General features: G+C 41.1%; 2 protein-coding genes across 2 annotated transcripts in view; both read left to right on the forward strand.

Moving 5' to 3' along the window:
• The window catches only part of LOC127649414 (gastrula zinc finger protein XlCGF8.2DB-like), a 73,735-nt gene extending 66,008 nt beyond the window's left edge, over positions 1–7,727 (forward strand). Inside the window, exon 2 of the mRNA XM_052134488.1 lies at positions 5,466–7,727. Coding sequence (XP_051990448.1) covers positions 5,471–6,310 — 840 coding nt within the window. The 5' untranslated portion in view covers positions 5,466–5,470 and the 3' untranslated portion in view covers positions 6,311–7,727. The remainder of the gene's footprint in view (positions 1–5,465) is intronic.
• The window catches only part of LOC127648948 (oocyte zinc finger protein XlCOF6-like), a 273,047-nt gene that overhangs the window by 1,804 nt on the left and 244,962 nt on the right, over positions 1–26,281 (forward strand). The window lies entirely within an intron of this gene.

The following is a 26,281-nucleotide window of genomic DNA, read 5'->3' on the forward strand; positions in this document are numbered from 1 at the left end:
GCATGTTTATTAGGATGCTTCCCCTTTAAGACCAAGTTCAGATCTCCTGATGCAGCATATTTTCTCCCAACTATTTCCATAACTACGTCCATTTAAGACATAAACTGTGTTTAAGTGAATCTCCAAGCCGGTCGTTTTGACATATTTTTGTGTATAGTTGATCGTTTAGACACGCACATGAAACCCAAAGTAGCCTATACTTTGCTTGTCTCGTTGCGGTCTGTTTCGGAGCGCGCGCCGCCTTGGGAACGGTATCTCTTGCGCTCTTTTTATTATTAAACGCGTTCTGCAATTTAGCAACAGTAGCTAGACTGCTTTTTACCTACAATCACCGATCGTGCTGATTCTGACGTTAAGTTTGAGTTTTAGGGAGAAATGTCAGTGCACCGCTGTGAAGGGAAGGAAGTTGTGCTAGACAGAATGCGGCTTATGTATAAATATTCTTTTTATAATCTTTGGAAGGCGAAATCTAAAATAAAATCAGACTAAAATCACAGATCTAAACCAGGCTATGTCTGAATGTTTAGTTCTGTCACTCATTAAGCAGGGCTCGTGTTGTGCTCGCTGTGCGCGAGATCTCTCTCTCTCTCTCTCTCTCTCTCTCTCTCTCTGACTGCGAATAGCTAAATTGCATCACAGACGAATGGTTTCATATTATTATACATAGAAATGGCTGGCGAGATAAAATAACTTTCTCTTTATAGCAATAAAGAATGTATTTTCTTAATTTCTCCAGTACCGACAGCAGAACCGATAACGTCTGAGCTTACCAAAGCCAGTCCTTCAATAGCCTATAGTGCGTTGGTATCTTTTTTATTACTTATTTCTCTGCATTGAGTGACAACCCTCTCAGATATAAGACACACAAACAGAACAAATAAAAGTCTCAGATTCACTGTCTGTATTTGCTAAATTCTTACTTACTTATTGTGACATGATAGCAACCCTTCTGCTGTGATAATGCAACTTCAACTATCGCGTTTGTCACGTTTTTTTCTTGAAGTTGGCAGTAACATATCAAAAGTTTTTAATTAAATCTAAAGAAGTTATACAAATTTAACCCTTACTGTTTTCTCCAAGGAACTTAGCTCCTTCCTTAGGCACTGGATGAGGTCTGCTCACTCTGCTGGAAAATGACTCTAGGGGCAGCGTGCGTCGAACACGTGTTCCACAACAACACTAGGCTGCCCACAGATGCGCCTGCCTAATAATCGGCTTGATATGCGTGGATATTGGCCGATGCCGATTATGTAAAAAATGCAAAAAATCGGCCGATTAATCGGCCGGCCAATTAATCGGTCGACCTCTAGTATATAGCATGAGAGAAGGTCACATAAGTAGTGTTGTGCTAGACCATTCAAAGCTTTGTAAGTAGTTAAAAGTATTTAAAAAATGTATACAAAATTTAACAGGTAGCCAATGTAGCAACAATAAAATTGGGCTGATATGATCATATTTCTTGGTTCTTGTTAGCACTCTAGCTGCTGCATTTAGAACCAATTTAAATGTTGAAGCTGCAGGACATACTCCCAGTAATGCATTACAATAATCTAGTCTTGAGGTCATGAACGCATGAATTCTATTTTTGGCATCGGAAAAAGAGAGCATGTGTCATATCTTAGCAATATTTCTGAGATGGAAGAATGCTGTTCTACAAATATTGGCAATTTGGTTTTCAAAGGACAGATTGGTATCAAATATAACACTTAAGTTCTTTGCTGTAGAAGTTGTAGTAGTATAGAAGTTACAGTACATCCATTGAGAGACAAATTATATTTTATATTTTAGCTGCTTTTTTTTTAGTTTTTTTTTTTAGGTTTTTGATCCAATAATTAGTAACAGTTCTTCGCTGTTGAAGATGATGTAACAGTACATCCATCTAGAGTCAAATTATATTTTAGTGGCTTATTTTTAGAGTTTTTTGGTCCAATAATTAGAACCTCTGTTTTGTCAGAATTGAGTAGAAGGAAATTTCTGGCCATCCAATCTTTTATTTCATTGATACACTCTGCTAATTTGGAGAATTGTGAAAGCTCATTAGGTTTTGAAGAAATGTAAAGTTGTGTAACGTCTGCATAGCAGTGGAAACTTATTCTACGATTCCTGATAATATCTCCCAGGGGAAGAATATACATGGAGAAAAGCAGAGGCCCTAAAACTGTTCCCTGTGGCACTCCGTATTTTACTTTTGTTTGGTTTGTCAATTCCTCATTTACATAGACAAAGTGGTAGCAGTCTGCTAAATATGACCTAAAGCTAATGCCACTCCACAAATTCCAACATAATTCTCCAGCCTATTCAAGAGAATGTCGTGATCTATCGTGTCGAATGCAGCACTTAGATCTAAAACCACTAGAAGAGAAATGCAGCCGCGATCAGATGATAAGAGCAAGTCATTTGTAACTCTGATAAGTGCAGACTCTGTACTGTGATGGGGCCTAAATCCTGAGTGAAATTCTTCGTATATACTATTTCTCTGTAGAAATGAACATATTTGAGAGGATACTACCTTTTCTAGTATTTTTGACATTAACGGGAGATTTGAAATCGGTCTATAGTTAGCCAGTTCTCCAGGATCAGGTTGTGGCTTCTTAATAAGTGGTTTGATAACTGCCATTTTAAGGTTTCTTGGGACATGTCCTAAAGATAGCAAGGAGTTAATAATTAGGGATGCACCGAAATTTCGGCCGCCGAACATTTTCGGCCGAAAATGGCACTTACGGTTTTCGGCCGAAAGAGAAAAAAGGCCGAAAATATGAGCCGAAAATATATACCTCCTCGCCCCGCCCCTCAGTGCTCTGATTTCAATCTGGATCGATCTAGCTCTTATCACAGCGCTACCAAACAAAGGCCGATCATGTCAGCGGTTTGGAAATTCTTCAAAGTTTCTGATAAGGACATCAAATTTGCGATCTGCAGTGTTTGTTCAGCAGAACTTTCAAGATATATATATGCACAGAGTACAGCAAGAGATTCTACAGGAAAGCGTCCCGATCCACAGCAGTGCCACACCTAGCGCTGCTACACCACAACTTGAGGCGTATCTAGCTGAACTACGCCAGAAGCGACAATCCCCTTGACTACTGGCGCGTAAACAAAGACCGCTTTCCTTTGCTTGCGCGGATTGCGCACAGGTATTTATCTGCCCAAGCACCAGCACAGAGAGTGAGAGACTGTTCAGTGCAGCATCTCATGTTCTTGATGAGCTTTCTGACAGGAGAGACTGTCAGAAAATTTAGGAACTTTTGTTCTTGAAGAGAAACCTGTCACTTTTAGTTAAATAGAAAGCGGTCCAATATGATGTGTATAGCAATTACATTACACTTTTTCTTCACTCGAGGATACATCAGTCGTTTACTGTTGAGGTTGGATTTAGTTCAATTACTGCTGTTTTGCACTGTTGTTTTGCACAATAATTTTCACTTAAAGTGTACATACGTTTACATAAACAGAATAGAGCACTGATCTATATATATAATTATATATTATAGTTATATATAGATCAGTGGAATAGAGGCCCTCTGCCATTCAGTGTTCTGCCTTTTGTTTTAATTAAAATTACTGTTGCATATTAAACTTTTTGAAAGATGCTAGCTAAGTTCATTACTTGACTGTTGTTTTTCATATAATAGTTTTCTAAAACTTTACATTATTTGGATAATTGTTAATAAAATCTGTAAAATTAGATTTTTACAGAACTGAAAGAAGAATAATATTTAATATAGTTTTAATATATTTTTTGTCCAATTTTGGTGTTACTTTCAATAAAAGTGTGACTTATTTTATTGGTTTGTAGTTTTTCAATTCATTTTAATTAAATTCATGAAATTAATGATTAAGTATAAAATTAATACAATTTTTTTATTTAAATAGGTAAAAATTTCGGTTTCGGTTTTCGGCCAAGTGCATCCTGGGTTTTCGGTTTCGGCCCAGAATTTTCATTTCGGTGCATCCCTATTAATAATATTAAGAAGAGGTTCTGAAATTACAGGGGATACCTCTTTTAAGAGCTTAGTTGGTATAGGATCTAACAAACATGTTGTGGCTTTTGAAGTTTTGTTAGCTCTTCATGACCTATGACAGAGAAGGATTGAATTTGCATTGCAGGAAAATTATTAGACACTGTTTTCTGAGGTGTTATGACAGATGATTGCATAATTCCAAATTAATTTCGGATTATTTCAATTTTATCTTTAAAGAAATGAATGAAGTCATTACGCTTGTGCTGCAACGTAATATCTGGTTCTGTTGAGGCTTTATTCCCAACCAATTTAGCCACAGTACTGAATAAACATCTAGGATTGTTGTGGTTACTTTCTATGAGTTACTAAAATATGCTGACCTGGCAGCTTTTAGTGCCTGTCTGTAGCTACAGACATTATCCTTCCATGCACCACGAAATACTTCAAATTTTGTATTTTTCCGAGCTGCTCTCTCGAGAGCATGAGTGTGATCATTGTACTATGGTGCAGGGCTAATTTCTTTAATTTTCTTTAACCTAAGTGGGGCGACACTATCAAGAGTGCTAGAGAAGACTGCATTTATATTTTTTGTTATTTCATCAAGTTCTTCTGGGCTTTGGAGTTTATTGAGTGTATAAGATAGATCTGGAAGATTATTAGTGAAGCTATCTTTAGTGGTCGAAAAAAAATAGTTCTACCTGAACGATAGCGTGGTGTAAATTGAGTAACATTAGCTGATCGCACAAGAGATGAGGTAATGATCCGAAATGTCATCGCTCCGCTTTATGCTGCAGAATTTCTATATATTCAACATCAACTCCATATGACAGAATTAAATCTAGCGTATGATTATGGTGATGAGTTGGCCCTGTTACATTTTGTCTGACTCCAAGAGAGTTGAGAACTTCACTGTAAATTGTAGCAACACCACCTCCTCAACCCATCAGGCAGGGCTCATATTTATAACAATAATCTGGCTGAGTAGACTGATTTATACTAATATAACCTGGTTTAAACCAGGTTTTAGTCAAAAAAAGCAAATCCAAACTATGATTGGTAATAATTTCATTTACAATTAGTGTTTTGGATGAAAGCGATCTAAGTGACAGCAGTGGCTTAGCTACAAATAGTCATAATTATAATCATTATATTTTTATCTAAAAGCACAAATTCAATAACTAAGTATACTCCTATTTCAGGAATTGATTTGTGGTTTCACAAGGTTTTATGTAAGTTGACACATTTACGTGCACAATTCTATTGGTGGCACTCCATCAATAAAGATGCCATGGTGATCTGTGAAGACTTAACCTTAGGGTACAATTTATTTTCAATCAGATGTGCAGGCCGAACATTCTCATGTTCACTGAACATGAGAATGAAAGAGTTAAACTTTTAGTATGACAAAGATCACATAGACATGAATACTTTCTCTTTTTGTGCTGTTTGTTTGCAGTTCACTTTGTTTTCCTGTATTGACTCATGAACATGTGTTCTTTTTAGAGCTGATGAAAGTGAAAGAGGAAAGTGAGGAACTGAATGAAGAGGAGAAACAACAGTATCAGAAACATGATCGTTTCAAAACTGAAGAAAAATATTTTAGTTGCTCTCAGACTAAAAAGAAACGCTCACAAAAAAAACCTCAAAGAACAAAAACAAAAAAAGCTCTTGCCTGCCCTCATTGTGGAAAGAGTTTCACACATAAAGGAAACCTTAAAGTCCACATAAGAATTCACACTGGAGAGAAGCCTTTCAAATGTCATGAATGTGGAAAGAGTTTCAGATGGCCATGTAGTCTCAAAAATCATCTGTCCTTTCATACTGGAGAAAAGTCATATAGCTGTGATCAGTGCTGCAAAACATTTTGTTCAGTATCACTCTTAAGAACACACCGGACAATTCATCCAATTGAGAAGCCTTACTTGTGTTCACTTTGTGGAAACCATTTTTCCCAGCTGCACAATTTAAAACAGCACCAGAAAAAACACACTGGTGTGCGAGATCATGTGTGCTCTGAATGTGGGAAGGCCTTTTACAGAGCTTCTAACTTGGAACGTCACCAAAGAGTCCATACTGGAGAAAAACCTTACAAGTGTTCATATTGTGAAAAAAGATTCAGTCATTCAGGAGCCCTGAAATCACATGAGAGAGTGCATACTGGAGAGAAGCCACACCACTGCACTTCATGCGGTAAAAGCTTCATAACATCAGCACACCTGAAAAAACATGAGAGAGTACATACTGGAGAGAAGCCGTTCCAATGCACTTCATGTGGGAAGAATTTCACCCAATCCAGCTGTCTACTGAAACACAGAAAAAAGCACTGTCCAGTATTGTTGGCACAGTGAGATAAGTTAACCCTTTATTCGCTTTGTAAATGGGATGAAATTCAGAAAAAAGCATCAAATCACATTGCATTTGGACTTGTGAGCATTGTTTTAATTTGGGAGCATATGATATTTTTTATATTCTGTTTATGTTTAAAGCTACACTATGTACATTTTGGCCTCTAGCGGTTGAAGCATAAAACTCCAGGTTACTTGTGGAGGAACGTTGTTTTGGAAATTACGTGAGTCGGGCTTCGGCTAATCTGATGGTTCGAGGAGTAACCATGGTTACAGGTGGTCATCTCATCAGAGCGAATGTCACTAACGACAACAAAACTCACCCCCTCACCTCAAAAAATATATAAATAAATAACAAAATGAAGAGAAAGACGGATATCCGAAAATATGTCTTATAAGCAGGTAAGTAGCATATCTTCCGCTGTTGTTTTGACTTAAATAGCGTTACAAAAGTTAGACATAATGCTAGTCATATCAGATAAAAATGGTGGAAACTATTATAACTTAGCTAGCAGGCCAATAGACCAAGGTTGTAACTAGGTCAGTGATTGGCATTGTTACCAGCATAAAAGTTAAACATTTTTCCATTGTCCTACTTTCCTTGAAACTGAAATTGAAAGCACACATTTTTAAAATAGAAATAATTATTATAGGCTTACAGTAGTCAATCAAGGCAATGCAAAAAACATGGTTGCATAGTACTTGCTCATTAATGAAATTCTTATTAAAAAAAATCAGACGTTACAAGCGAAAACACAACAAAAAGCCAATTTGGGGCTTTTATATCTCTATTTATTTCTATATATTTTGTATGTGAGTGACACAATATTTGTTGAATTCTACTCGAGAACTTTCCGATCTGCACAAGGTTTTGACCATATGTTTGATGGCACAATAATTTCAGGAGTTATGAGAACGGAAATCACTTTTCAGCAGATTATAAAGCCTCAGTTAAGAGTTCAATTGCCTGATCTATGTTTTTTCCAGCACTGAACATCAAAAGTATGCCAAAAGATTTATATGTACTATGTATTGGGATTTAAGCAACTCAGCAGCAAGCATACAGTATATGACTGATTTATTTGTATGTACCAATGTGTTCCAATACTTCAGTGAACTTGATATTACTGATACAGTAATGTAATAAATACGTTGGAATCCATGAATTACATTGCTTTTGTTTATTTATGAAATGTATCATTAATAACTTGTATGACTTATGATTTCAAGCTCGATTACACTTACACTGTGCTTGAGGCCAAAACTAAAGCTGTTTCCGAAATCGTTCATTTATTCACTCTATCCTATAAAGTGGATTGCAGTATTGCACAATATTATCAAGGTTTGAACAAAACAAGTGAGCAATTTTGGATGCTTTTGTATACACAAAGCATCATAGAGTGCCCTAGAGCTGTCGCAGAAACTTTGTCACATAATACTTTTATCTAACATGGAGCTTACTTTGGTAATATTAGTGCACTATACTGTATAGTTGATAGGGGGCTACACAGCTGACTTTTCAGCCCTTACTAATCTCACTGTCACTCAATGTGTTTTACAATCTGCAACTTATTTACTGAGAACCCCTCATGGATCTATCCACTGCAACACATGAATGACACTTGATGTCTGCTTAGATATTTCAAAGGCACATATTTAATAGGGCACTACAGCACTTCAGTCTCTTTAGCGACATCTGTGGTTAAAACCTAAAGTTGCAAGCAATTTGCAGAGGTAGTGTTTCAGCACTGCTCTTCTGCATGGATGATTCTCATGGTTTGAGGTTAACTGGATTTGCCTACCTTCACTGATATATTCATCTTGGACTCATGATGTGCAATTTTCATGCTGATATAATGTTATTCACTTAAACATTTATATTCTAAATATTACATATCACACAATTTTAGTATGATTATTTAAGTGTACTGTACGAGACATCAGGGTTTCTGTTTTTGACCTGGTAAAATGTCCTAATGTCTGACAAATTCAAACATTTCAGACACAATATCTGGTAAAAAATACGAACACGAAGCGTCAGCAACTCCTTTAGTTGATGCCACAAGTGAACAGCGTGACGGCCTCCCGATGATAACCACTTCGCTGCCATGAAGGGTTTAAACTCTCCCAACAGCTTGCAGAGTCCTAATACGCAACTACATCTGATTGGATCCCGCACACTGGCAAAAGCAGCCTGCCTTCTTGTGTGCCCACACTGAGAAGCTTCTCACTTAAAAATCACATTAAATCAGCCTTGTGTTGCCACTGTAAGATTATATATGCAGAAGAATTCCAGCAACATGATTTGAATCTATGGAAAAACCCAGCCTTTCGGTTTGGAATGTGCCAACGTCATAAATTACAGGCCATCAGCCGGAACCCCCACACAGTTAAACCAGGCGGTTCTGTGTAAGGTTACAAGGACCATCAGATTTGCACACTCTAAGACATTTCATCATAATCTAGCCTTGATAGATAATGCTGAAAATCGCTTTGAACTGTGGTAACATTTGTACCTGACAAATTCATGATTATTAATTGACTGCCAGATCCATGGTATGTGAGGCCCAAGGAAGCTCGGGACTCGACGTCCCGAGAAAGCTCATCACTCTCTACGGCCTCGCTTCAAAGCTAACCTCATAAATCATACGGAAAATAACACTTTGATCATACAAAAAAACATTGACAGAACGACCTTTCGACCAAGCGGCAAGAACCAAGCAACACAAAAGAACGCAAGGAAACACCGCAAAGACACGCAAATACATCTCCCATATTGTGCTCAAAGTGCTGGTGTATTCATTAAATAATTTGAGTAATCCAATAGCAAATCTATATAGACCCAAAGATGGATAAATGGTTCTTAAGGTATTGTCAACATACTCTGTAAAGTTCATTTTCACTGTACTGATCATTCTGTCACTCTTCACCAACCTGTCTTATGTATATGTTAGATTAGATTTATGTTTAGAATAGTAATAAAGTTTATCTGTGTTCAAAGACGACGTGACTGTGGTATATTTTGATAAATAATCTCATCCCTGTTTCTACAAGATTTCACTTCAAAGCTGTACCTAAATACATGTGATATTATTTTCAATAAGCCATGAGAATAATATCACTCCAATAAGTTAATTAATCATAATTCACTTATTAAAGCTAATTCCTTATAGTAGAAATTGTGAGCTGATACAACTAGACGTTGTATTACGATTTCAATGGTAATTATTAATGAGAAAAATAATTAAGATAAATAACTAGATTATTAAGACAAATAATCTAGTTATTTATCTAATTTATAATGGTTGTCGAACACGACTAATTCAGTTATACATTTCATTACCTAATAAGGTACAATAAGGACAGTTTAATTTAGCTCATAGCTCACATATTTCAAGACCCTAAATTCTCTTCTAAGTTTAGCATACCAAATATCCCTGCATATAATGGTGTGAGAATGAGGGGAATTTTAAGTTCACTCCTAAATGTCGCATACACAAATATCCTACACCACCTTCTGAAGCAGGGTTTCCGTAAGGCATTAGAAGTCATTAAATGGATTTTGCGAAAATTAAGGCCTTAAATGGCATTAAAAAGCATTAAATGTTATTCCTACATGCATTAAAAATGTAGATAGTTTTGAAAAAATAATATTACCAATTTATTTTGAAAAAAAAAAACGTTATAATTAATAACTTAATATGTTCATCGGTGTGATAAACACGCGTAACCAGTTTGGTAAATGCCTCCGGCCGGTGCAAAATTGCCGTAACGCAGGATGTTTGGACAGCGGCGGGCTGGGACCTGGAGGAGTCAGGACAGAGAACGTAAATTTAGTAAAGCAGCAAAGAAATGGGTGAGTGCAAATTCCAGCAAAAGAGGCTGGAAGACAAAGAATTTAGGACATGGTTGCAGCCCGTTGGTTGTCAACATGGAGCCGTTAAATCTCATATGCAGTCCGATGGCCACAAATAGGCTTTAAAAGGCAGACAGCAATTAACTACTACAACTGCTACTACTACCACCACAAACACCACAACTGCTGCTGTAGTGACCACTGCTTCCAGCGAATCCACTACCGTGGAAAATCGATTGCCCTTCGAGCAGCGTTTGGTTTGAATGCAACGCTGCAGGCAGAGGTGCAGCACCACTCATACGCATCAAATGAAGGTGTTTCTTAGTTGTTCCAGGGAATGATTCCTGATTCGCAAATAGCCAAATCTTTCACCTGTGGAAAGGACAAAACCAGCTACATTTGAAAACGTGAACTTGCACCATATTTAAAAAATAAACAGATTTCTGCAATTAACAATGCAATAAACAACTAGATGTCCATGTTCGATTTTTTGGGAGGCTGGTAGTGTCCAGTCACGTTATCTTGGATCACAGTTCATGGGACATTGAAAGACTGAGGATCTGCTGCACCATTGTAAAGTAAGTATAGTTTTTTTTATGGATATGTATTTGGATGCATTAAGGATGAAGATACAGTTTTTATATACAAGTATTACAGTGCTCTTTGTATTGCAAATCTAGAATACATAATCAAGATACAAGATGTCTTTGTCATTCATCAGTGAATCTTATTGCTTTTAGATGGTGCTTTAAAAAGCTATTTTTGAAATTATAAGAGCAAATTCGCAATAACCAAACACATCAGTAACATCTTTTCAGTTTTTCTTTTTGTGGTCAAATAATTTATTTATATTCTTAGGAATGTGTGCACCTATTAGACCTGGAGCATCTCCTTTCCATTAGTTTGAACAGGGAAGTAGATACTTGCAACATAAAATAAGAAACTGTTGAGGCCCAGAGGCTAGTCTGTGACCACTGTGAACTACTGGCTTCTGTAGCCTCAGCTAGGACCAGATACATGATCTACTTTGATGAAGAGAGGAGGAAGAGAGAGTGTGCCATGCATGGACTTAAGAGAAAAGCTTTGGAAGATGAGCTGGAAGAACTGAAAAAGAAAAGGGAGGTGTTGACGGAGATGTGCGCCAGCCTTCAGAATGATGTCGATCAACCAGCCGAGCAGGCCAAAAACAAATCTAACACACTCATGGCTAAAATGATTACAAAATCTAATACTCTGACTCAACATTTTACAATTCATTGCATTTGTCCTTGTATCTCATCAGAGTTGGAACTAAAAGTGAGTGAACTAAGGCACATGGATTAATTCTCTTATTTACACAAAGTTAAAACTGTGTAATTTCTATAGCACTTGAATTTTGCATACATTAATTTCCAGCCTTAAAAAGTTCAGAGTTTTTCCCTTAACTGTCCAGACTGATAGAATTTGTGGTTATAGTGGAAGGAGGTCACGTGTATTTGATGGCAGTACAATTTACACAAACAGAAACGTTATGGCTTTTTTCCAGTCATGGCTTGATTTTTCAGTATGCCTATAGCATTCAATATCTAGTTGATTGGTATTTTGTTAAATTCAATTTGACATATCTGAAAATAAATTGACATTTTAAACAGTCTCCTGAGCCATTTATAATTCAATTCAGAGTGATGCAGTTTATTTAAATGACAGTGCATCCGTATTCACAGCGCTTCACTTTTTCCACATTTTGTTATGTTTCAGCCTTATTCCAAAATTGATTTAATTCATTATTTTCGACATAATGACAACGTGAAAGAAGTTTGTTTGAAATCTTTGCAAATGTATTAGAAATCACATGTAAAGTGAGGGAAAAATGTATTTGATCCCCTGCTGATTTTGTACGTTTGCCCACTGACAAAGAAATGATCAGTCTATAATTTTAATGGTAGGTTAATTTGAACCGTGAGAGACAGAATAACAACAAAAAAATCCAGAAAAACACATGTCAAAAATTTTATAAATTGAATTGCGTTTTAATGAGGGAAATAAGTATTCAACCCCCTCTCAATCAGAGATTTCTGGCTCCCAGGTGTCTTTTATACAGGTAATGAGCTGAGATTAGGAGCACACTCTTAAAAGGAGTGCTCCTAATCTCAGCTTGTTAACTGTATAAAAGACACCTGTTCACAGAATCAATCAATCAATCAGATTCCAAACTCCCCACTATGGCCAAGACCAAAGAGCTGTCCAATGATGTCAGGGACAAGATTGTAGATCTACAAAAGGCTACAAGACCATTGCCAAGCAGCTTGGTGAGAAGGTGAAAACAGTTGGTGCGATTATTCGCAAATGGAAGAAACACAAAAGAACTGTCAATCTCCCTCGGTCTGGGGCTCCATGCAAGATCTCACCACGTGGAGTTTCAATGATCATGAGAACAGTGAGGAATCAGCCCAGAACTACACGGGAGGATCTTGTCAATGATCTCAAGGCAGCTGGGACCATAGTCACCAAGAAAACAATTGGTTGAACGACTCGCTGCGCTCGCAAGGTCCCCCTGCTTAAGAAAGGCACATGTACAGGCCCGTCTGAAGTTTACCAATGAACATCTGAATGATTCAGAGGAGAACGGGTTGAAAGTGTTGTGGTCAGATGAAACCAAAATCGAGTTCTTTGGTATCAACTCAACTCGCCGTGTTTGGAGGAGGAGGAATGCTGCCTATGACCCCAAGAATACCATCCCCACCATGAAACGTGGCGTTGGAAACATTATGCTTTGGGGTGTTTTTCTGCTAAGGGGACAGGACAACTTCAATGCATCAAAGGGACGATGGACAGGGCCATGTACCGTCAAATCTTGGGTGAGAACCTCCTTCCCTCAGCCAGGGCATTGAAAATGGGTCGTGGATTGGTATTCCAGCATGACAATGACCCAAAACACATGGCCAAGGCAACAAAGGAGTGGCTCAAGAAGAAGCACATTAAGGTCCTAGAGTGGTCTAGCCAGTCTCCAGACCTTAATCCCATAGAAAATCTGTGGAGGGAGTTGAAGGTTCGAGTTGCCAAACGTCAGCCTCGAAACCTTAATGACTTGGAGAAGATTTGCAAAGAGGAGTGGGACAAAATCCCTCCTGAGATGTGTGCAAATCTGGTGGCTATCTACAAGAAACGTCTGACCTCTGTGATTGCCAACAAGGGTTTTGCCACCAAGTACTAAGTCCTGTTTTGCAGAGGGGTCGGATACTTATTTCTCTCATTAAAATGCAATTAAATTTATAAAAATTTTTACATGCGTTTTTCTGGATTTTTTTGGTTGTTATTCTGTCTCTCACTGTTCAAATTAACCTACCATTAAAATTATAGACTGATGTTGTAGAAATTTTCAATAATCAATGTTTAGAGACTCAGTCAGCACACAGGAATGTCATCTGGACGTCTGATCTGGAAGGAGAGAAGACATGGGAAATTTATGTTTGAACAAGGGACAGTATTTACGACTGAAAAGCAGAACAGAGACACCTTGGTCCAGGCTGAGTGGGGACCTCTGCCCTCTTCAGGTCAGAGGTCATGTAGTACAGGGGGGTACGTTTGGGCTGGTTAGTAGTAAATCAGGCCTAGTGGCCTGGTCCCTGTATCAGGGGGAGAGAAAGGGGGGAGGAAGATTTGCTTCTGCTGTTTGACCTCATGTATAAGAACGGCAGCACTGCCTGATAAAAACACTCTCTCATGACACAGACGAGACTGCTGTGTACTGACTGGGTCTTCTTGCAAGAATAAATACTTTTAAAAGACTGTTTGAGTCTGAGTGTCTCTTATGCAGTGATAATGGTTGGTTGAAATTTTTTGCCACAACAATTTGGTGTCAGAATAGTGGGATTCCTTGGAAGTGCCTTCTGGACCTGAGTGTGGACGGTGTTTGGCCACCTGGACTGAGAAGTTCCAGCTCTACCTCGTAAGTTTTAAGAGAGAGGGGCCGACCGCACCAGGGCCAGGAGAAACTCCACTGGAATCAAATGAAAACGAACCCGTGGCAACCCAAATATCTCTGGTAAGGGACGACTAAATTATTTTCTTTTGGTATGAAAGTGAGGGGACCCATAGTGGCTGAGACTGTTTCTTGTGGTCCGAGGGCAAGGAGTTTCTCGACTAGAGGCTGAGACCTATGTTCTGTGGAGCGAGTGCAAGAAGTTTTCTAAACAGAGACTGAGTTCTCGCATAAATAGAAAGGGTCAAGATTTTGCTTTCAGGGATGAATGAGTCCTCACAAAATTGTTAATTGGGTTGGGTGAAATAACAAAGCACAACGAAGTGCACCCTTAACTGATCTTGGGTTAAGAAATCAGATCTGTTGGAGACGTCCGACAGATTATAAGACGTGCGTCGAAAAATCCACAGAGAGACAGGAACAGCCAGTATGGGGAAATCTCAAAGCAAGCTTGCCAAATTTGATACACCGGTTTTCTGTCAAATGAGGGAAAAAACTATAGGAGAATCAGTGGAACAGGGCAGCGGGGCACAAAAAGGTTGTTGTGGCTGCGTTCGACATGTGTGCAAGAAATGTGAACAGACGGTGAGCTGTTGGGTTGAGGAAGCAGATAGGAGAGAGCGAAAGCAAATGCAGAAAGAATTAGCATGTAGGATTGACAATGGGGGAGGAAATAAAATGTGTGAAAGATCTGTTTGTGTGTCAGCACCACCAGAACCGACTAATGAAAAGTATGTTTGTGTTTCCCCACATGCAACGACAATTGTGCCGGTGCCGCCGGCATACAAACATCACTATCCCGTGGCAGAGCTGAAAGCCCTGAAACTGAACCCTGACCTCGACTGCTCTCCGCCCAGAAGACAAGCACCACAAGCAGCACCACAAGCAGCTTCTCCCCTTTCTGACAGTGAAGGAGACATGAATGAACTTTTTCCCGAGACGATCCCCGACACCCCTGATCAAGGCAGCGCGGGGACCAGTGAACCGGAAAAGATACTGACAAGATCACAGGTGAAACAGGAAAAACACAGCTTCACGGCTCCGATGGTGGAAGTAGCAGGGGCTGACGGGCCGATGATGGTTTTCAGGCCGTGGACGGTGACTGACATGAAAGAAGCCATGGCTCATCTGCCGAATCATGACGATGCAGGTGACAAATTTGCAGACGAACTAACCACCTTTTGTCAAGAATTCAGTCCCACCACACAGGAACTGAAAAGGCTGCTGGCAGTGAAACTGGGGGCCACGTGTTGGCACAAGGTGAGCGGAAAGATGGTAGGAGGGGATATCAGGCGGAACCACGAAGACTGGGGACATGAGACCAACGCCACGTATCGATTGGCAGTGGGAGAACTCGCGAAAGCAGTGAAGGAGGCATTTCCAGCCCGCGTGGACACAGCAGTTATCAACAGCTGCTGCCAACTGAGAGATGAGTCTGTCCGAGACTACTACACCAGACTTTTTGGGACATTTCAAAAACACAGCGGTCTGACAGAGCCAGCTGACAGAGGAAATCAACCGGGGACGTGGGAGTGCCATTTACAAAGTTGTTTCCTGACTGGACTGAGACCAGAGGTTGCACAGACAGTAAAAGCAAGTTACATTGAGTGGAAAAGCGGCCGATTGACCTCTACCCTGGCACATGCTGAACACGCAGAGGAACAGCTACTGATACAGAAAGACAAGAGCAAGGTGAAGGGGGAGAAGGATCTTCAATTGGCAGTTGTGCAACTGCAGTCTAATGTCGGCACATCAAAACCACAACGGAAGTGGGCCGACAGAAAGAAGAAAGGCTACAGAAACCAGCGAAGATGGAGTTGCGGCTTGTGTAAGACTGACGACCATGCGTACAGAGAATGTGCGAGATGCAAACTGTGTAAGGAAGTGGGCCATTGGGCTGCAGACTGCCAACTGAAGAGAAAGGCAGACTGAGGAAAGGAGGAGAGCAGCGAAGGTGGGGGCCGGACACAGGGCGATCGGCTGCTGGCTACAAGACAGGGAAGTGAACATTTCTTTAGACACACACACACACACATACACTGACTTACTCACTGCTCTCTGCAATGAAGACAATGCTTGCAAATCTTTCAGTGTGACTGATAAAGTTTTATGTGATGATGTTCCGAATGAATGTTTGAGAATGTACAAAAGTTCAGGGTTTTTACAAATGCCGAGATATCAAATGTTAGTTGAGGGGACATTAGTAAATTTTTTGGTAGATTCTGGGGCTGGCCATTCTACGATACGACCATGTGACCTGCCATGTGTCCCAAAATTAACAGGTTCAGTGCACGAAAGCACCTCAGCATCGGGCCATTTAGTTTCTGAAAAATTCACAGTGCCCTTGGAGTGTGAGTCGGAGAAGGGGAGAACATTTAAACATGCATTTCTGTGTTCACCAGCTTGTCCGGTACCTCTAATGGCCAGAGATTTAATGTGTGAATTAAATTTGACCCTTACGGGGAATTCCTCTGGAATTAACATTGAGGAGGAATCACAGATACGCTGTTCTAGATTTGAACCACAGTGGGCTTATGAATGGCGTGTGAAAAATGATGATTGGGCAAAAATGATCTTGAAATGGGCAAAAGATCGAACAATGTCATTTAACACAGAAAGTATGACGCCTGACCAGTTACATTGCACGTCACATGTCGTAGTCGAACGAGAACCACAATATGAACAGGAATGGTTTAGCGGGGTAGAGAATGAGACTGTGAGGCTTGATAAGATTTTCTGGTCAGAAAATATGTGTGCGTTTTCAGCTTGCCTGACAGAAAAACAAATGCAATTCTATCTGATAGCCGGGACGCTGTACCCCATTTATCTCTGATCAAGGACAAAGAGCAGCTGTGGACAGATCTGGCTGCTTTTGTGAAGAAATGCATGAGAGCAACAGATTGGGAGGAGACGAGTGCAGGCGTGGAACACAGCAGAATTGTAGGGGCTTTTATGTCAAAATATGACTTTGAGATTGAAGTACAGAGAACTTTAACTGCTATTGTGGAGATTGCGGTGGGGGAGAATGACAGGGGAGCTACCTCTGTCGGAGATATACACCCTGCTCTGACAGAGGTACCTCCCAAACTGTGGGCAAAACACAAGTATGATGTGGGGTTAGTAAAAGGCTGTGAACCAGTTGTAATCACCCCAAAATCTGATTACAGACCCTGTCAGGCACAGTACCCCCTAAAGCGGGAGGCATTGCAGGGCATTATGCCAGTTTTTGACTCATTGTTGAAGGAAGGCATAATTATACCATGTCATGATTCCCCAGTTCGTACTAAAATCTTCCCTGTGAAGAAAATTAGAGACAAGAATTCACCAACTGAGTGGCGATTTGTGCAGGATCTTCAGGCCGTAAATTCAGCTGTCATTGCTAGGGCGGCACGTGTACCAAACCCTTTCACAATTTTGTCACAAATTCCGCAAAATGCAATGTATTTCACTGTGATAGATTTGGCTAATGCGTTCTTTAGCGTGCCAGTAGACAAGGAGAGTCAGTACTGGTTCGCGTTTGATTTTGACAATAAGGGTTATACGTTCACACGGTTGTGCCAGGGGTACACTGAATCCCCAACGATCTATAATGAAGCGCTTCGAAGAAGCCTTGAACCCCTAACACTGACAGCTGGAACGGCTTTGTTGCAGTATGTGGATGATTTGTTGATCTGTGCATGTGATGAAGCTACGTGTGTGACTGACTCTGTGACTCTTCTGAAGCACTTAGAACGGGAGGGACACAAAGTCAGTTTTTCAAAATTGCAGTTTGTGAAACAGGAGATAAAGTTTCTGGGTCATGTCATCAGACCAAACAGTAAATCCATCTGTGACAAACGAGTGCAGGCCATAAAAGATGTGCCAAAACCGGTTACGAAAAAACAACTACTGTCATTTTTAGGCATGTGTGCTTACTGTCGTACATTTATTCCTAATTATGCCATTCTTGAACAGCCTTTGCGAGCCCTGATGACAGGGAAAGGGCTGAGGTCATGTGACAAGCTTGCTTGGACAAGCGAAGCAGAGGAGGCATTTGCAAACATGAAAGTGCAAATGGCTCTGGCTCCTACTTTGGGTTTACCAGATGTAAGTAAACCATTTGTTCAGATGAGTGATGAGAAAAATGGGTTTATGACTTCTGTTCTTTTGCAGACTCATGGGGACAGACTGCGACCAGTGGCGTATTTCTCAACCAAACTTGACACAGTAGCAGCAGGGTTGCCACACTGTTTGAGGGCTGTGGCGGCTGCTGAACTGGCAGTGCTGGCATCCAGGGAATTTGTGGGGTATTCTGATTTAAGTCTGATGGTTCCACACGCAGTCTCCATGATTTTGCAAGAGCAAAGAACGTCACATTTATCTACAGCCAGATGGCTGAGGTACCACACAATTTTATTGGACATGCCAAACATAACTGTTAAAAGATGCACAACTTTGAACCCTGCCACACTCCTCCCGACGGAGGAGCTTGTCTGTCAGCGCTTGAACAAGTGTGCACACCACGCCCAGATCTATTAGACACTCCATTAGACAATTGTGACAATATCCTCTTTGTGGATGGGTCGGCTTCCAAAGATCCACAAACAGGAAAGAATAAGGTTGGTTACGCAATAACCACTGAATTTGAGGTCGTGACATCTGGCAAACTGCCATCAAATTATTCAGCACAGGCAGCTGAACTGGTTGCTTTAACAGAAGCATGTAAAATCATGAAAGACAAATGTGTGACAATTTACACAGATTCGCGTTATGCCGTTGGGGTAACACACGATTTTGGTGCTTTATGGAAGCACAGAAAATTTCTGAAGTCAGATGGCCGTCCAATATTAAATGCATCTCTTGTGTCTGAGCTTTTGGAGGCCATTCTTTTACCAGACAAGGTCGCGATTTGCAAATGCATAGCGCACACTAATGATAACAGTTCAGTATCAACAGGGAACGCACGAGCGACGCGGCAGCGAGGCAGCGGCAGCAATGGAGACTACAGAGACTAAGTGTGCTTTGATATCTGACAATAATCTCAACATTTCTTCTTGTTTACAGAGCATGCAAACTTTTTCCACAGGCTAAGAGAAAACACAATGGAGGACAGCTGGTTGCAGCCTCAAGGAAAATGTGTGGATGAGCTGTGATGGCATGCCTTGTTTACCCAAACATTTCTTTCCTCATTATGGAAAGTTGATACATGGGTTAGACCATGTATCAAAAGCGGGATGGTTGCACAGATGAAAGAATTGTGGTTTACAAAGGGGTTCACGATATTTGCTGAAAATTTTTGCAAAAGATGTGTTATTTGTAACACGCATAATGTGGCAAGAGGGATAAAAACACCTATAGTATCTCAACCACCATCAGGGGGGCCTTTTGAGTATCTGATGATGGATTTTATCGAGTTAACCCCTTGTGGGAAACAGAAATACTGCCTGGTGATGGTTGACATGTGGTCCAAATGGGTCGAGGCTTTCCCAACCTCGAAACAAGACTCGGCAGCAGTGGCGAAGGCTCTTTTAACTGAGATTGTTCCAAGGTGGGGAATTCCGAGGAAAATCAGCTCGGACAATGGGACACACTTTGTCAATGAAGCAATAAAGCAGGTGGGTCAGTTTTTGGGCATTGACATGAGAACACACTGCATTTACCACGCTGCAAGTGGAGGTGCTGTGGAGAGGGAGAATCAAACGATCAAGAACAAATTGGCTAAGTGCTGTGAGGAGACGGGGCTCACATGGGTTAAAGCTCTCCCAATTGTGTTGATGTACATGAGAATGAGGAAAAGAGTCAAAACAAATTTAAGTCCATTTGAAATACTCTTTGGTAGACCACCATTCATGGGAATAGAGGGGGGTAGACAAAGGTTGCCATCAACAGATCTGTGTGAGAATGACATGTTGAATTATTGCAAAGAAATATCTTCTCTGTTGTCCAACGTTTGTGTTCAGGTAAAAGCGGCTCAGGGGAAGGTGGCTGGAACCCTCCTGCATAAGATCAGGCCTGGCGATTATGTTGTGATTCGTGACCTGAGGAGGAAGAGCTGGAAAGCGAAAAGGTGGCTAGGACCATTCCAAGTGCTGTTAACGACTCACACGGCTGTGAAGGTCGCAGAGAGAGCTACGTGGGTTCATGTCAACCATTGCAGGAAAGTTCCGCCCACATCGCAGGAGAATCAGCAACAGGAGGAGATTGTTCCGAGTGAATGTCAATAAACGCTGAGATCAAGTCTGAACACCAAGCACCACTATCAGTCTGTGTGTGTGTGTGTGTTTAAGAGGAGCCAGAGACAGAAGAAAGGCATCCGGCTGGGCACCGTTAATCAGCAAAACAGATAAGACTCTGAGGGCGTCAAAGACTGAACTCCTCCACTTGTATTCTGGTCACACAGCTGCAGTACTGATCTAGCGAACGGAAGAAATGGAGCGTCCAAGACCGTGGCACCCATTCAGAGTGCAGGAAATGTGTGGCCTGGGTAAGAGTATGTGCATAATGACTTTGCTTGCAGTGACAATTTGTATGATAATTCTGCACCTTACCAAGGGCCTGAGAGTGTTATTAACAGAAAACCAAACCAACTGGACTGAGACAACTGCTCCAAACGATACCATCCGACGGTTCAAGAGGAGCGCAGTTATGTTCGCGGAGCCAACGCATGGGCTGGAAGGTGAAATCATCACGATTCAGGAGGGAACGAATGTGACTTTCAACTGTAACCCGTTCCAAAGGAACTGTCCGAACTGTGAGGGACGCAGCGAAGAGTATGCACCTTTCTATGTCTGCAGAGATCCATGCAAGTGGGGCGACGTGAAAGCCTACTACTACGACTACAAGAGGGGGAACGACGAAAGATTCAGAGTGCAACCGAACCACAGACTCAGCAGCAACAGGGATGGAATGCGAGTAGAGCTGAGACAAGTAAGGAATTCTGATCAAGGCAGGTACTACTGTGGACTGGATAAAGAAGGAACCGACTGGTATGAGACGATCGACATAATTACAGTTGAAGCAGCTCCAACAACGACGACAAGACCTTTTGAGGCACCTGAGCTCGAACGAGAGACAGGGGACGAGATGGCTTGGATGGGAAATGGAGACACAAGAAAAGGTCAAGCAAATCCTGAAGTGCAGAAGGCCATGATGAGTTGTCAAGGGAACAAAGCCTGTGCTCTGGCGATGTTGCAAAAGGAAGAACTGGAGGTATCGACGAGCTGTTGGCTCTGTCTGCAAATGTCTCATGCTTGGAAAGCGGTCCCACTGACTGTAGCAACAGCAGAAGAAACAAAGTGTCTGATTCCACAGCAAATGACTAATGTGCTCAAAGCTGTCAGTGATCTGGAGAAAGGAAAGACACCAACGAGGCGACCTGCGGACAACTGCGACCATGTACAGCAGTACAACCACACTGATATGGCGATTCCACCTCTGAGAGTGACGGCGACACAGGGTGATGTATGCATCTGTCTGGACAATGGGAGACGGATTAAAACAGGTTGGTCCGATTGCAGGGTCAGAATCAACGTGAAAGACGGAACAATGGACAATTGTACAGCCGTCATCAACGACAAAGAAGTCAACTTCACATGCCCATTCAGCAAGCCACATGAAACTTCACCTGCAGCTGTGTGGGTGTGTGGCAACAGGGCATTTCATCGGATGCCAAAGAAATGGGCAGGGTGTTGTTATCCAGCGTTAATGAATGTGGGTACATCTGTGTATTTGCCAAACAGGGCACCCGGGGTGGGAAGGGAAAAAAGAAATGTTGAAATTTTGCCTGGGGTTTTACCAAAACACTATGCAGGGTACACATTATCCGATCCATGGACGACGCCAGGAGCAAATGTGGGGTGGTCATTGTTCTTAGGGGTGGGTACAACAGTAACAATTAATAAGATAAATGGGCTAGCATGGACGGTACTAGCAATAGCTAATAGCACAGAAAATGCTTTGACAATGATAAATGATGAAATGAAACAGTTAAGAGATGCAGTCATTCAAAACAGGTTGGTTCTTGATATGTTAACTGCAGAGAAGGGGGGAGTTTGCAAAATGTTGGGAATGTCTTGTTGTTTCAATATTCCAGATTACAGTGACAACATTACAAATGTAATTGAACACATGAGAAAAGCCGTACAGGAGCCAGAACATGTTGAGAGTACATGGGTTACTTGGTTTATGAATCTCTGGGGAGGATGGGGGTATTGGCTGATTCAAACTGTGTTACCAATTGCGGTGATAGGACTGTTAATATTGTTATGTTTACCATGCATCATAACATGTGTTTCCAGCTCAGTACAGAGACTGGTTAAAGCAGGGGTGTCTGTTCAAATGGTAAAAATGACAGTATATCCAGAGGGTGACGAAAACAAATATGATGATACGAGTAGCGAGAGCTACTGTGAAATGTGTTAAATTGTGAAATATGTTTTTCTTCCCCTGAGAATGTTTTGATCAGTAAAGAGGGGTATAAGCAGCTGTCATCCGTGTTACGAGATGACATACAAGGAGGGGGTTTCAAATGAGGGATTTTGTTATACTTTATTCTTTGTATTTTTATAGCCTGCCGACATAACCAAAATGTTAAATTGATGTGTTTTTCCTACTTAATCTGTACACTATTCCTTGTGTATACTGAAGTGACTGAGGGTCTGATTTTATGTCAGACGTGGAGTAACAGTGTTTACTCATTTAGCCCGGCTTCAGATGAAGTCTTTACTTGCTTGCTAATACTTAGGGGACTATCCCCACAAAAAAAAAAAACCTAAGCTGTTTATTTCTTTTCTTTCCAAATGTTATTTCACAAATGTTTAAGAAGAGTGATCATTTATGCGAAAATCAGAGATGAAGAGTGTAAGTGTGATGATATGACTTAAAATTTGTCTTGTGGTTTATTATTGTGATTGAGTAATCTGAATGATAAAAAGCGGGGAATTGTTGTAGAAATTTTCAATAATCAATGTTTAGAGACTCAGTCAGCACACAGGAATGTCATCTGGACGTCTGATCTGGAAGGAGAGAAGACATGGGAAATTTATGTTTGAACAAGGGACAGTATTTACGACTGAAAAGCAGAACAGAGACACCTTGGTCCAGGCTGAGTGGGGACCTCTGCCCTCTTCAGGTCAGAGGTCATGTAGTACAGGGGGGTACGTTTGGGCTGGTTAGTAGTAAATCAGGCCTAGTGGCCTGGTCCCTGTATCAGGGGGAGAGAAAGGGGGGAGGAAGATTTGCTTCTGCTGTTCGACCTCGGGGGGGAGAAATGTATAAGAACGGCAGCACTGCCTGATAAAAACACTCTCTCATGACACAGACGAGACTACTGTGTACTGACTGGGTCTTCTTGCAAGAATAAATACTTTTAAAAGACTGTTTGAGTCTGAGTGTCTCTTATGCAGTGATAATGGTTGGTTGAAATTTTTTGCCACAACACTGATCATTTGTTTGTCAGTGGGCAAACGTACAATATCAGCAGGAGATCAAATACTTTTTTCCCTCAATGTACATAAGTATTGACAGCCTTTGCCATGACACTCAAAATTGGGCTCAGGTGCATTCTGTTTCCACTGCTCATCCTTGAGATGTTTCTACAACTTGATTGGAGTCCACCTGTGGTAAATTCAGTAGATTGGACATGATTTGGAAAGGCACACACCTGTCTATATAAGGTCCCACAGTTAACAGTGCATGTCAGAGCACAAACCAAGCCATGAAGTCCAAGGAATTGTCTGTAGACCTCCAAGACAGGATTGTATCGAGGCACAGAACTGGGGAAGGATACAGAAAAATTTCTGTAGAATTGAAGGTCCCAATGAGCACAGTGCCTTCGGTCATCCGTAAATGGAAGAAGTTTGGAACCACCAGGACTCTTCCTAGAGCTGGCCGCCCGGCCAAACTGAGCTGTCGGGGGAGAAGGGCCTTAGTCTGGGTGGTGACCAAGAACCCGATGGTCACTCTGACAGAGCTCCAGCATTTCTCTGTGGAGAGAGGAGAACCTCCCAGAAGAACAACCATCTCTGCAGCACTCCATCAATCAGGCCTGTATGGTAGAGTGGCCAGACGGAAGCCACTCCTCAGTAAAAGGTACATGACAGCCCACCTGGAGTTTGCCAAAAGGCACCAGAAGGACTCTTAGACCATGAGAAACAAAATTCTCTGAACTCTTTGGCCTGAATGGCAAGCGTCATGTCTGGAGGAAACAGGCACCACTCAGTGAAGCATGGTGGTGGCAGCATCATGCTGTGGGGATGTTTTTCAGCGGCAGGAACTGGGAGACTAGTCAGGATCGAGGGAAAGATGAATGCAGCAATGTACAGAGATATTCTTGATGAAAACCTGCTCCAGAGCGCTCTGGACCTCAGACTGGGGTGAAGGTTCATCTTCCAACAGGACAACGACCCTAAGCACACAGCCAAGATAACAAAGGAGTGGATACGGGACAACCCTGTGAATGTCCTTGAGTGGCCCAACCAGAGCCCAGACTTGAACCCGATTGAACATCTTTGGAGAGATCTGAAAATGGCTGTGCACCGATGCTCCCCATCCAACCTGATGGAGCTTGAGAGGTCCTGCAAAGAATAATGGGAGAAACTGCCCAAAAATAGGTGTGCCAAGCTTGTAGCATCATACTCAAAAAGACTTGAGGCTGTAATTGGTGCCAAAGGTGCTTCAAAAAAATATTGCGTAAAGGCTGTGAATACTTATGTCCATGTGTTTTATTATTATTTCGTTTTTTTATTTTTTAATAATCTGCAAAGATTTCAAACAAACTTCTTTCACGTTGTCATTATGGGGTATTGTTTGTAGAATGTTTAGGAAAATAATGAATTTAATCAATATTGGAATAAGGCTGTAACACTGGGGTGTCCAAACTACGGCCCACGGGCCAACTGCGGCCCGCGGTCCAGTTTTTATTGGCCCGCGGCAAATTCTGAAAATATAATTGAATATGGCCCACACAAGAAGCTTGAGCTCAACTCTGTTGCACTTCTCAGTTTCAACACTAGATGGAGCCAGGCAGCCAGCCACAGAAAAGGTGCTTCTCAACCGTTACCGCTAGAAAAACTTTTACCACGAGTCACCAGAAATGGCAGCACCCAAGAAACGAAAAATAGCAAGTGAGTGTAGAAGATTTCAAACACGGTGGGAAAATTAATATTTTTTCAAAGAAATCAACGGAAAGTGTGTCTGTTTGATTTGCAATGAAGATGTTGCTGTGATGAAAGACTATAATGTCCGTCGGCACTATGAAACCAAACATCAGAGCTACACATCGTACACCGGTGCCGAACGAACACAGAAAGTCAAGCAAATGGCAGCTAGTCTGCAAGCTCAACAACAGTTTTTTTTTCGTGCTAACAAAATACAGGAAAACGCCACAACAGCAAGCTATGAAGTCGCTAAACTTATTGCCCAGCACGGCAAACCGTTCTCAGCCGGTGGTTTCATAAAGCAGTGCCTCATCAAAGTCACAGAAATAATGTGCCCGGAGAAAGTGCAGGATTTCAACAACGTGAGCTTATCCAGAAATACAGTGGTGTGGAGAATCGAGGACTTGTCAGCTAACGTGAAACTTCAGCTGAGAGACAAAGCTGGTGCTTTTGATTTTTACTCGATAGCATGCGATGAGAGTACATATAGGTGAATTACAATGTTACGACCACCTGTGCCACCTGCAGGCCTGTCGTTCCAGTGCACGGGCAGTGCAGTTCCAGTTATTAACCTGACTATTTGCAAACACACACAACTGACATTGTATTTAATTCATACCACACTTTTTACTTTAATAATAAACAGTTCTTTATTCATTTTAAATGTTAAAACCTAAACTGTTTGTTCCTGTTCCTTTTTATGTTGAGACCTTGAGTAACAAGCCAGGTCGTAAAAATGCAGTATTCATGTGTCAATATAGTGTGTGGCCCGGCCCTTTGTTTATTTTTCTGTATTTGGCCCTCACTAAAAGAAGTTTGGACATCCCTGCTGTAACATAACAAAATGTAAAAAAAGTGAAGCGCTGTGAATACTTTACGTATGCACTGTATATAAACGGGTGTTTCACCTCCCCATTTTCCTTGTTTAATAATTGTGACTACTCTTTGTACTGTTGTTTTGTTTAATTGTAAACTATTATTTTTCGTTTTGGTTATTTGTGGTTAACTTTTGTTTTTGTTTA

Source organism: Xyrauchen texanus, chromosome 9, assembly GCF_025860055.1.
Source record: "Xyrauchen texanus isolate HMW12.3.18 chromosome 9, RBS_HiC_50CHRs, whole genome shotgun sequence".
In the NCBI taxonomy this organism is placed as follows: domain Eukaryota; kingdom Metazoa; phylum Chordata; class Actinopteri; order Cypriniformes; family Catostomidae; genus Xyrauchen; species Xyrauchen texanus.